Raw genomic sequence first — 12,887 nt, 5'->3', positions numbered from 1 at the left:
AGGTTAGTAGAATTTCACTAATAGGAGTAAGTTGTTCAATAAGGAGGTAGAGAAACCACCTTTTTTTCTGTGAAATTAGGTAATTGTTTCTTCATTGGAAAGTTAAGAAAGGAATTATTGAGAGGGCCCTTCTCACTTAACAGAATTGTGTTTGTAATAGAAAATTGTCTTTGTTGAGATACTTAACTCTGGGTAACTTAACAAGTAGAACATAAAATGAGGAAAAAGTGATTGGTTTAAGTTTAGTTTTGTTCTGTAAGTGACACCAGAATTCTATCAGAGTTGTTAGTACCAAGTTTAATTTATTGCAGCAGATTTTTCTATTTGGGGTATTTAAAAACTCTGAATAAGATAAATAAATCAACTTGATTTATTTATTAAATAAATCAAATAAATCAATTTCAAAAGAAATACTTATATTTATTTATTTGATAGGTTTTATTCACTAGGAGCATTTAAGTGAAATATTTGTGTTTTTATTCTTTGGGGGAGTCTTTGAAACATTTTTGAATTATAAACCAAATCTTAGGACTGAGTCCTGCTGTCTCTTTGAAGTAACAACGGTCAGTGTAATGGGTGGAATTTTCTTTTCTTTCACTTTAGTTCAGCAATCAGCAAACACTGGGAGGCTGAACTGGCCACCCTCAAAGGAAACAATGCCAAACTCACTGCAGCGCTGCTGGAGTCTACTGCCAACGTGAAACAATGGAAGCAGCAGCTCGCTGCCTATCAGGAGGAAGCAGAGCGGCTGCACAAGCGGGTAAGTGCGGGGCTGCTAACCTGAGCACTGACAGCCCCAGACTGTCTTAATTTACATGCAGATTCAGCACAGGGACCTCTTCTGGAGACTTTTGTTGGTTATCAAAACATATATATGGGTTGTATTATATGTGGGTTTATTGGTTAAGAAAACAATTTTCTGCAGTTTCCTGAGAATGAAGGAATTTGGACAGCTTTGGAGTCCAAACACCCAATGTCACATTCCTGTTGTGCCACTTGTTAGCTGTCTGACCTTTGGTAACTTACTGCCCTCTTTCTGCTCAGTATTCTTATCTGTAAAATAGGAACAATAATACAGACTCTGTACAATTCCTGAGAAAATTGAGATACTGAACTGACATATAATTACACTGAAGCAATGATAATGCTTTTGTTATTTTACTTTATTTGTTAAAGAACAATTTGAAAAATACAGGTAGAAAAGTCTTTATAAAAGTTAAAGATAAAAACTTTAATTAGAAATATGGGGCAATACTACAAATATGGGGCAGTAAAAGAAAAATTAATATCAGGAGACCAAACAATTTCTTAGAAAGAATTTTTTAATCCAAAGTATATGTATTCACCCAACAGGAAGCCAATGCCACTAGCTTCTGTTTTAAAAATGATTTTAAAGAAGTGAACTCCATAGACGTTAGGAAATGGGCTTAGTATCAGAGCAGAATTTGAGGAGTATAAGATGACCAGGATGACAGGGGAGGTAAGACTGAAGTTAAACAGAGACAGGAGGGAGAGTAAGAACCTGAGTAAATACCTTTCTATGCTAAGTTTAAACTTAATTCATGAGGGGAAGGGGGAAGTTGTTGTTTGATGAGGATAGTGTCCCATCTTGCAAGATGGAAAGCTCTGGAGATCTATTTCACAGCAGTGTGAATATACTTAATGCTACCGAAGTGAAAGTGAAGTCGCTCAGTCATGTCTGACTCTTTGAGACCCCATGGACTGTAGTCTACCAGGCTCCTCCATCCATGGGATTTTCCAGGCAAGAGTACTGGAGTGGGGTGCCATTTCTTTCTCCAGCAGATCTTTCCGACCCAGGGATTGAACCCGGGTCTCCAAATACCACTGACCTGTACGTTAAAAATGGTTAAGAGGATAAATTTTTACCGTGTTTTTCATTGTGTTTTTTTACCACAATTAAAAAAAAAAAAACTTTAGGATAATTGACTTATAATCCAAAAAACATTCATTGAGGAGCTATCCTTTTTATGTATTCCCCGACCCTGAGAGTTTTTTGCTTTAAGTAGTCAATTGAATTTTAAAGAATTTACGAAACAAAGTATTTTTATTTACTCACGTAATTTCCAGTGCTCTTCTTTCCTTCCTGTAGATCTGAATTTCCATCAGGTATCATTTCTCTTCAGTCTGAGTAGAATTCTTTAGGATATTTTTGTACTTCAAGTGCGCTGGCAACAAATTCTCTCAGCTTTTGTATATATGTATGTGTATAGATGGAGAGATTTTTATCTTTACTACAGGTTGTGTTTTCCTATTTCTTCATATGTCATTTTTGATTATATATTGATCATGGTAAATGAGATGATGTTATAGAGCCCATAGATTGTGTTATCTGCCTCTGAATATTCAGTGCCCATTTTTGTTTGAGCAAGCAGTGAAATTACTGGTAGCGAGTCGCCGTCCCTTGGTATCTGTTGGGGATTGGCTCCAGTGCGCCACCCCCTGCCCCACCTCACAGGAAGTAAAATCCGTGAGTGCTCAGGTTCCTTGTGTAAAGTGGCATAATACAGTCATCCCTTTGTATCCATAGGTTCCCCATCCACCATGAGTATAGAGGGCTGGCTGTACTTTGAAGTTGTGAAGGTGTAAACTTCTGCTTTAGTATTTGGTTTATTTCCATTTTGGTCTTAATTCAAGGGGATTTTTTGAGTCCTTGGAAATCTTTATTTCTAAAGCATGATCCTCCTGGGGTTTCAGTGGGAAGCTTGAAGTGCTTGCTAAGAAACCTAATTTGGTGTTGACACTAACCTCAAAGTGTCTTCTCGGTGGTGAGCACTACCACACCTCAACGCTTTTTCATTCTTCCAGCATTTCTCCCACACTCCTGAACCCCTGTGATTCCTACTTGTACATGTTTACTTCAGAAGTCAGCCGAAGATTCGAGGGATGTCTATATGCTTTTTAAGAGGTCCTTTTTCCATACAGTTCCCTGAATTTGGATTTGCTTCAGTTGTTCTAAGGCATCCCCAACTCCTCAGACTTCTTTGGAAAAATAAGAGCTCAGATTTTTGCTTGCAGTCTAGTCAGGCAGTGCAGCCGAACTGCACAGCACTTTCAGGCAAAAAGACGTGTAAATGTGTGCCTCACTCTGTATGGTGCTTCCTTTCGGTCTTTTGCCCAATTTGGTCACTCACCAGGGCCTTCTAACAGCTGATGTTTACATTTTGCCCATGATTTTGTTATCTGGGTGAAAGTTAATCTAGTAAAAAATACTCCAACCTTATCAAGACTGGAACTGCTCATGAGGAATGTATTGCCTAATGTACAAAGAAAACTAATATATATTAGACAATAGGGGAAAATTCCCAAGATCTTTGAACAGATGTTCAGAATTGTGGGCCAGAAGACAGGAGAGCCTGAGAACTGAGCAGCTAGAAATGGCTTTCTAGAGAAGGGCATTCTAAGCTGAGTATTGGGGGGTTGGTTAGTTCTGAATGGTTTTCAAAGGTAAGAGAAGACATTCTAGTTAAATCCACAAGATGAATATTAGCATGGTTTGTTGAAAGTTCATACATACTAGGTGTCTTGAGCAATGAGATATTTACATAGTTTGCAGCTAGCTTTTGGGGGACTGAGAGTTTAGATTTGATGCTGTAAGAAAGATGAGCCGTTGAGAGGCTTTTAGTGGGGCAGTCACACAGTGAAAGATGGGTGTTAGCAGTTTTCAGAAGACATAAAAATAGACAAAGGATATAATTAGGTCCAGTGGCAGGCCACTGGTTTTGTTTACACCTGTATAACAAGGGTCTGTGCAAGGCTATTAGAGCATGAATAGAAACCAAGAAAATGATATGAGAGAAGACTGACAGAATGTGGTGTTAATTCACCATTTGGAAAATGTGAGGGAGAGAGATCTGCTGTTTCCTTAATAGTCTACAATTTATTGTATTCTAACCAATCAAAATGTGTGAGCTCCTGACATGTAGAGGATTTTGATAAGGTGTGTGTTTTTCTATTGACTTCTGTCTGTTTTGACTAATTTTGGATGGCATAGCTTTTAGAGACAGTGCCCTTCTCTGTTCTTTAAAAAAATAGCAAGTGCCCATTGAAAGGTAAGCTGCTGTCTGGGCCCTCAGGAAATTTGTCCTGCCTAGAGAACTCTTCTCCTTTGCTGAAAGAGACCCTGCTGATGTGAAGATATTCTAGTATCAAGTGATTTAAGTTGTATTTTAAGCATATCTTTTCTTCCAGATTCCTTTACATTTTAGAACCGTATTTGAATATTTTCTCACTTCTGCAAGGCCAGTTTTTAGAACCCATATTTAATTTAAAGGCTACAGATGGAGGGCAGATGGCTGGTTTTGAATTTGTTTTCAGAAAACGTTTTTAAAGAAGACTTTTATTATAGGGGTTTTCTACTGTCATTAATCACTTAATTTAAGTTTTCCTAACTTTTTCATGACCGAGTGTAGCTATCTTCTTTGGTCTTTTTCCTTAGTCCTAAATTGATATTTTTAAAGAATCAATTCTGCTCATTCTACCCTGTCTTAATATCTCTCAAAGTTAATTTTCATATATTGATTCAAAATTCATTATACACCTATGAAGGACTTACTGTATGTCTTCAGCAAGAAATCCTGTGAAATTGTCACGATTTAGTTTATGTTCTCATTTGATTTTAGGTGACTGAGCTTGAATGTGTTAGTAGCCAAGCAAATGCAGTGCATACCCATAAGACAGAACTAAATCAGACAATACAAGAACTGGAGGAGACGCTGAAGGTGAAGGAAGAGGTAATTTGCTACTTCTCACTCATCTGTAATCTCACTAAAATATGGGTACAGTACTGGAGTCTGTATCCAATTTAAGGGTATTTTATGCAATAAGGTTGTGGGGTGATTTTAGGATGAAATTTTCTGAGTGATACTCAGCTTGTTCACATTTTCCCCATCGCTGTGTCTTGTTATGAACTATGGGGAAGCAGTCAGACTGAGATACTGCCTCTTTTCTTCTGTATGAGAGCTGCATTCATACAATCAACAGAAAACCATTAGGAGTTAAATGAATTTTACAAGCTGTTGCTTTTTCTAGTTTCCAGTCAAAAGATTTAATACCTCAGGAAAGAATTATATCCACAAAGCTTGAAGCAATCTTAAAATGTCCAGATTGCTGTTTCTAAGCAGTGCTTTACCAAAGCCACCGAGTTGAGTTGCTTCAGATTATTCTGTGCTAGACAGCATACCCATTAACATGAATTTATCCCTTGAAATCAGTACAATGGAAATTTTTTAAACACCCTTTTCCTAAGGACTGGACAGTAATTTCAGGGAAAAATAAGGCCTTGTCTTTCCTTGAAATAGTTAAAATATTGTTGTTAAAAATATTGCACTACTTTTTCTAGGAAATAGAAAGATTAAAACAAGAAATTGATAATGCCAGAGAACTACAAGAACAGAGGGACTCTTTGACTCAGAAACTACAGGTGAGCTGTAATAAAATTTTTATTCATTTCTGCATAGAAAGTCATCAATCTTTCTTTCATATAGTAATGACTTTTTCCCTTCAACTCAGTTTTGAAGGTTTTTGGTCATTTTTCTTTTTTAGAACTTCTGATTCATGCCTGATGGTTGACTTTTCAAAAATTACTTGATTCATCTAAGTAGCTTACCATAATAGATGGTCATTTATAAATTCTTTGTCTTTAGTAAAATTATTTTAGAAATGTCTACTTTTAACATAAAAGTGCCCTGAACTTAAAGAAAATGTCTCAAATGGAGTATATTCAAATAGTTTAGGAATTCTGCGCATCTTTTTTCACACTGAACTAATATATGAATTACAGCAGTAGTTGTGCCCTCAGGGAAATCAAGGCAGTGTTCTTTTCCTTTCTTTGCTCTGATTAATTTTACTCACTTTTCTCTGCATAAATAGCACGCTTCCTGACTCTTAATTCACATCCATGTATCCTGTGTCAGTGGTAGTCAGCCATAGTTAGGGAAGATTTCTTTCAAAATTACAGCCAGACTCTCCTGCTGTCAGCCCAGATGCTTTTCTTATACCTCCTAGCCTCAAGAAGAGTTAGGACCACTTCAAGGTTTGGAGTAGAAACAAATGCAAATATGTATAGGGTGAGGAATTAGGGACAAAAATTGGCAAGTGCGACCTGAAAACCTAGGGTTGGAAGGAGTACCTAGATTGTAACAAGAACAACCAGTATTTTTCGAGTGCTTACTGTGTACCTGACACTGCACTTTGCTTATGCATTTAATCCATGTAGCGTCATATGAGGAAACTAAGGCTTAGATGAGTTAACTTGTTCTACCTGTTAAATGAGCACAAACTCTGACAGTAGAGACGTTTCATGAAACAAACAAGTTCTTCCTATGAAATATTCCCCTTTCTCTCCCATCACTGACTTTCAGCAGTCTAGGAAAATGAAGTTGCTTGTTTTGATCTGCCCTATTAAATATTGTTTCTATATTTTAACTGTCTGCATAGATTAGTGGTTCTTAACTAGGAGTAGTTTTGTGCCCACATAGAACATACATCTATGTGGGGAGACAGTTTTGATTTTTACAGCTTAGATGGTGGAATTGATCTCTAGTAGGTTGGGGCTTCCCAGGTGGCACGAGTGGTGAAGAATCCGCCTGCTAATTCGGGAGACACAAGAGAGGTGGGTTCTGTCCCTGGGTCAGGAAGATCCTCTGGAGAAGAAAATGGCAACCCACTCCAGTATTCTCGCGTGGAGAATTCCACGGACAGAGGAGTCTGGCAGGCCGCAGTCCATGGGGTCACAAAGAATTGGACACAACTGAGCGTACACACAGGTTGAAGCCAAAGTTGTTACTGAACATTGAATTACCCAGTCCCAAGTTTCGAGAGTGCCAAACTTGAGAAAAACTTGGTGTAGAATTAAAATAAGAAACATATGATCCGGGCTGGAACAAATGGTGGAAAGGCAGGCTGGTTTTCTCTTTTGGCTTGGCTTGGCTCCCATTGTTTAATTACTTGCTTTGATATAGGTGGTTGCTAAGCATTTACACGATGGGGCTTCCCTGGTGGCTCATGGGTGAAGAATTCGCCTGCAGTGCAGAAGACTGCCTGCCTGTGCAGGAGACAGAGGTTCCATCTTTGGATAGGGAAGATCCCTGGAGAATGAAATGGCAATCCACTCCAGTATTCTTGCCTGGGAAACTCCATGGACAGAGGAGCCTGGTGGCTACAGTCCCTGGGGTTGCAAGAGTTGGGCACCACTTAGCAACTTAGCAACTTCACCACCACCACCAAGCACTTGCATACATTAGCTCTAACTCTTAGAGTAACAGGTGTGGGATCCCCGTTTTCAAAGAAAAAGCAGCAATTCAGAGGTGTTACAAGTTTAATTAAGGCACTTAGCTAGAAAATAGTGAAGACTGGATTTGTTTCGATTCCAAAATCTCTATTCTGTCTATATTACCACACCGTTTCAGCAGGCAGGCATCCAAGCCATCCCTAACTATTCTTGGGGAAATTTTTTTCAGTTATGTACACATTTATATTGTCTCAGAGAAACCAAGAAATGATTTATTCATATCAAACTTCTAAATGTGTTTCATCATTGATCGAGCAGTAAATGAATTTTACAGCTGGCACCTAGAATTGTGACTATCAATTCTTACCTGTTTTTTCATTGAATATCAGAAATACTTATCAAGACAGCCTACCTGGAATAGGACAGGGAAGCTTTCAGAAAACCCAAGGGTGAATTCTAAAAGGCCAACCCACCGAAATAACCTGTATGTTTTTTCTAGTTTGAAGAAAGTTCCTCTTTTATGGCCTAGTCCCTCCTACCTAAACATCTACATGTCAAAAGTTCCATCACTCTTGAACCTCCATTCTTAAATTCAGTCCAAAAAATTGGGATCATTAGTTTCTGAAACGGTAGAGGAACTTTGAAATTGCAATGCATGGGTTTGGATTGTAGCTATGAATTTGGATAAAAAACATAGTTTGGAAAAATTTTAAGTAGTTTTGATATGATTTTTTTTTAGTTTGCAAGTTGTTTTTTCTTTAAATATCAATGTAACATATGCTCATTGTAAAAAATTTAGAAAAATGTAACTTAACAGAAAAAAAAAATACTCCCATCATCCTAAGGCAAAATGTTGAGAATTTCCTTCCTTCAGTGTTTTTGTGGATAACTTTTTCTTTATGTGAGACATATAGATAGCAAGTTTTTGTCTTGCTTTCCTAACAATGTTATGTCATAAGCTGCATATGTCATATAGCTATATAGTATTCTCCTCCATAGGTGTACCATAATTTTCTTCCAACATTTTTACAGGGATGATCATTTGTTTTCAACATTAGTTGTAATAATGTTATAATGTATCTTTTTACATAAACCTTGCCTTTCTCATTATTTCTTTGAGATGAACTTCTAAAGAATTACTTGGTGTCAATGTTTCGAAATTACTTATACTGAGAAACTGATGTCTGGAACAACAGGACACCCGCTGGATATTAGTCCCATCTCGTTTTTTGCTTCTGATAGGGAACAAGGGGAACTTATTATTTTTTTTAGTATTACCTTTTTTTTTTTTTGTTACAAGTTTTAAATATGTTTATTGTCATCTTTTTGTATCTTGAAGGCACGAAGTGCGTTTTTACCTTATAGTATATGGCATATCCTTGCCTAGAGTTCTAAGTCCCCAGATCTTCAAATGGGCTGGTTTCTAATGTAATTAAGACTTGGCTTACATGTTCATTTCACTGATCTCCCTATTTAAGCACTATTCTGTGGGCCTCCCCACCACCCACTGCTGTGTGATATTACCCTGTCTTATTTTCCTTGTAGCAATTATCACTGAATGAAGTGATCTCATTTTTTTTAATTTATTTCTAAAATTTTTCTTTGAAGTAATTTCACATGGAAAGTTGCAAGAATAATGTACCTTTCATGTACCTTTCACCTATGTCACCAGATGTTAACATTTTTGCCATATTCGTTTTTGTTTGATTATGATAGAATTCTCTCTGTATTCTTTTTTTTTTTCCAAATGGCTGAGAATAAGTTCCAAATCTGATATCCTTTTACCTCTAAACACTTTAATGTATATTTTCTTTTTCTTGCATATAATTTTTAAAGATAATTTTTATTGAAGTATTTGATTTACAGTGTTATGTTAGTTTCTGCTTGCGGCGAAGTGAGTCAGGTATACATACACATATATCCACTCTTCTTTAGATTCTTTCCCATATAGGTCATTATAGAGTATTGAGTAGAGTTCCCCATGCTTTACAGTTGTCCAGTTGCTCAGTCATGTCCAACTCTTTGTGACCCCATGGACTACAGCACACCAGGCTCCCTGTCCATCACCCACTCCCAGAGTTTGCTCAGATTCATGTCCGTCGAGTTGGTGATGCCATCCAACCATCTCATCCTCCATCGTCCCCTTCTCCTCCTTCCTTCAATCTTTCCCAGCGTCAGGGTCTTTTCCAGTGAGTCGACTCTTTGCATCAGGTGGCCACAATTTTGGAGCTTCAGCTTCAACGTCAGTCCTTCCAATGAATATTCAGGGTTGATTTCCTTTAGGATTGACTTGTTTGATCTCCTTGCAGTCCAAGGGACTCTCAAGAGTCTTCTTATTAGCTATCTCTTTTATATAGAGTAGTGTGTGTATGTCAGTCCCAATCTCCCAATTTATCCTTTCCCCTTTGGTAACCATAAATTTGTTTTCTACATCTGTGACTCTGTTTCTGTTTTGAAAATAAGTTCATTTGTACCCTTTTTTAAAACTCTGGATACAAGCGATATCATATGATATTTGACTTCACTTAGTATGACAACCTCTTCAATGTGTATTTTCTAAGAATAGAACAGTCTCTTACATAACCATCAAAATCAAGAAATTATCTAAAGACTTTATTCTAATTCTCAAAACTGTCCTCTTTATAACAGAATATTAAAAATTGTTTTTCTGGTCCAGGATTCATTCCAGGATCACAAGTTGCATTTAGTTGTCATGTCTATTTATTTTGACGTTAAATTGTCCCAGATTTGGCAAGGGGGAACCTTTTTAATCCTGCTTCTGTGTCCTTTGGATGTGACCCTATCATTTTTTAAAGAACTTCGTGTTTTAACTCAACTAGATATTCTAGATTCATCTTGTATTTCTCAGTTCCAGCCTTGAAATTAGCTATTTCTTCAGACACATTTTTCTTTTAGTAAAGTTTGGTTTTTAGAAACCAGGTTCTGGGCATTAAATATACTTTTTGCTATTGAGATGTCATTGTGTCTGCTGCTGCTGCTGCTAAGTTGCTTCAGTCGTGTCTGACTCTGTGCGACCCCATAGATGGCAGCCCACCAGGCTCCCCCGTCCCTGGGACTCTCCAGGCAAGAACACTGGAGTGGGTTGCCATTTCCTTCTCAAATGCATGAAAGTGAAAAGTGAAAGGGAAGTCACTCAGTCGTGTCCAACTCTTAGTGACCCCATGGACTGCAGCCCACCGGGCTCCTCTGTCCATGGGATTTTCCAGGCAAGAGTACTGGAGTGGGATGCCATTGCCTTCTCCAGTCATTGTGTCTAGGCCCTCTTAATTATCAGAGATAGAAATATGCACATATCACATTATGTCCATTATAATAACTATATTGAAAAAAAAATGACCCTGAAAGCATATCAGTACCTCCCATTGCAGTCCAGTACTATGGAACTCATTTTAGCCTTCCCCAGTTTCCTGTTTATAACTCTGTTCCCCAATATTAAGAAACCATAATACATTTACTTGCTTGCTTAAGAAGTTAAGTGAAAGTTGCTAAGTCATGTCTAACTCTTTGTGACCCCATGGACTATACAGTCCATGGAATTCTCCAGGCCAGAATACTGGAGTGGTATCTGTTCCCTTCTCCAGGGGATCTTCCCAATCCAGGAATCAAATCCAGATCTCCACATTGCAGGTGGATTCTTTACCAACTGAGCCACCGGGGAAGCCCAAGAATACTGGAGTAGGTAACCTATCCCTTCTCCAGGGGATCTTCCCAACCCAGGAATTGAACTGGGATCTCTTGCATTGCAGGCAGATTCTTTACCAGCTGAGCTACCAGGGAAGCTCTTTTGCTTAAGAAAGTAGTTTCTAGTTCATACCACTGTCAAAACAACAAAAACACAGCCCTACTGACTAGATGAGTATTCTTTTTGTTTTTAACTTGTGTTCAAAAGTTAATTAGATTCTTTCACTCCCCCTCTTCAATTGGTTAGTTATTCATTTAAAGTACATTTATGTTTATCTGTATCTTATTATATTCCATTTTAGTTCTTCCCCATTCTTCTTTGTGTTGTATTTGTATGCATTTACTGAGCATTTGGGGCTTCCCAATTGGCGCTAGTGGTAAAGAATGCACCTGCCAAGATAGGATTTGTAAGGGACACAGGTTCAATCCCTCGGTTAGGAAGATCCCCTGGAGAAGGAAATAACTGAAACCCACTCCAGTATTCTCTCCTGGAGAATCCCATGGACAGAGGAGCCTGGCAAGCCAGACGCAACTGAAGTGCTTTAGCGTACAGACACTGAGTGTATGAAACATGGTTCTAAAAGTCAGCACTATTCAGAAAGATATCTTTCAAGAAGTGTCATCTTGTCCACTCCAGTCTAGCCCCATTCCCATCTGCCCCTGTGGGTAACCAGTCTCATTATCTGACTTATTCTTTCTGTGTTTCTTTTTACACAAATGAACAGATAAGTCTGTTTTTTTATTCCCTCCCCTTTTTTCTTACACAAATGGTAACATACTCTAGTCACTCTTAACTCTTACACACTTTTTTTTTTTAATCTAAGGTATGTCCTGGAAATCACTCTGTCAGTTCATAGAGATCTTGTTCATGCTTTGTTTGGCTGTATACTACTTCATTGGTATGTGCGATAGTTTTTTTCAAACATACTCCTTTATATGGATATATAGGTTGTCTCCAGTATTCTGAGAGTACTGTAGTGCGTTTGTACATAGGTATTTTGTTATTGTTGGAGGTGTATCTATAGGGTAGATGCTTAGAAGCAAGATTTCCAAGTGAGAAGCTCACACTGTCACATTCTTCTCCATCGTGGGTGTTGCTGCTTTTCCCTTGTATCATCAGCACGTGTGCCCATTTCTCACAGCCTCATCGACAAAATGTGTTCTCAGACTTCTTATCTTTTGGCAATATATGTTAGGTGAGAAACGATAGTTTTAATTGGTGTATCTCATATTATGAGTGAGATTAAACATCTTTCATAAGCTTAGAGGCCGTTTCAGTATCTTTTTGTACCTGTATAGATTGTGTATTCAAGTCTTTAGCCCTTTTCTCTATAGAATTTTGATCCTTCTTTGAAAATTTTTCTAGAGTTCTTTATATATCTGCAATTATATGTTACCAATATTTCCTCCCAGTTTGTCAGTGTTTTCTGACTTTGCTTGAGATAGTGGTATTGTTTTATGTAGTGTCAAATGTATCCTTCTTTTCTTTCATTGCTCTGTTGCTGCTGCTCAGTTGCTAAGTCATGTCCAGCACTTTGCAACCCCTTGTACTACAGTACACCAGGCTTCCCTGTCCTTCACCATCTCCTGGAGTTTACTCTTAATTCAAGGTGGATTTAGAAAAGGCAGAGGAACCAGAGATCAAATTGCCAACATCTGTTGGGTCATAGAAAAAGAAAGAGAATTCCAGAAAAACACTACTGCTTCATTGCCTATGCTAAAGCCTTTGACTGTGTGGATCACAATAGACTGTGGAACGTTCTTAAAGAGATGAGAATACCAGGCCACCTTAAATGCCTCCGGAGAAACCTGTAGGCAGATCAAGAAGCAGCAGTTAGAACTGAACATGGAACAATGGACTGGTTCAAAATTAGGCAAAGAGTACATCAGGGCTGTATATGGTCACCCTGCTTATTTAACTTATATGCAAAGTTCA

General features: G+C 38.0%; 1 protein-coding gene across 4 annotated transcripts in view; it reads left to right on the top strand.

The window, feature by feature from the left end:
* Positions 1–12,887, top strand: part of HOMER1 (homer scaffold protein 1) — a 134,354-nt gene that overhangs the window by 109,367 nt on the left and 12,100 nt on the right. For all 4 annotated transcript variants that reach the window (XM_070377266.1, XM_070377268.1, XM_070377265.1 and 1 more), the window contains 3 exons: positions 604–760; positions 4,641–4,751; positions 5,360–5,440. In XM_070377266.1, coding sequence (XP_070233367.1) covers positions 604–760; positions 4,641–4,751; positions 5,360–5,440 — 349 coding nt within the window. The remainder of the gene's footprint in view (positions 1–603; positions 761–4,640; positions 4,752–5,359; positions 5,441–12,887) is intronic.

This window comes from Bos mutus, chromosome 10, assembly GCF_027580195.1.
Source record: "Bos mutus isolate GX-2022 chromosome 10, NWIPB_WYAK_1.1, whole genome shotgun sequence".
In the NCBI taxonomy this organism is placed as follows: Eukaryota; Metazoa; Chordata; class Mammalia; order Artiodactyla; family Bovidae; genus Bos; species Bos mutus.
Note: the sequence above shows the minus strand (reverse complement) of the source record. Positions and strands in the feature narration are given on the sequence as shown.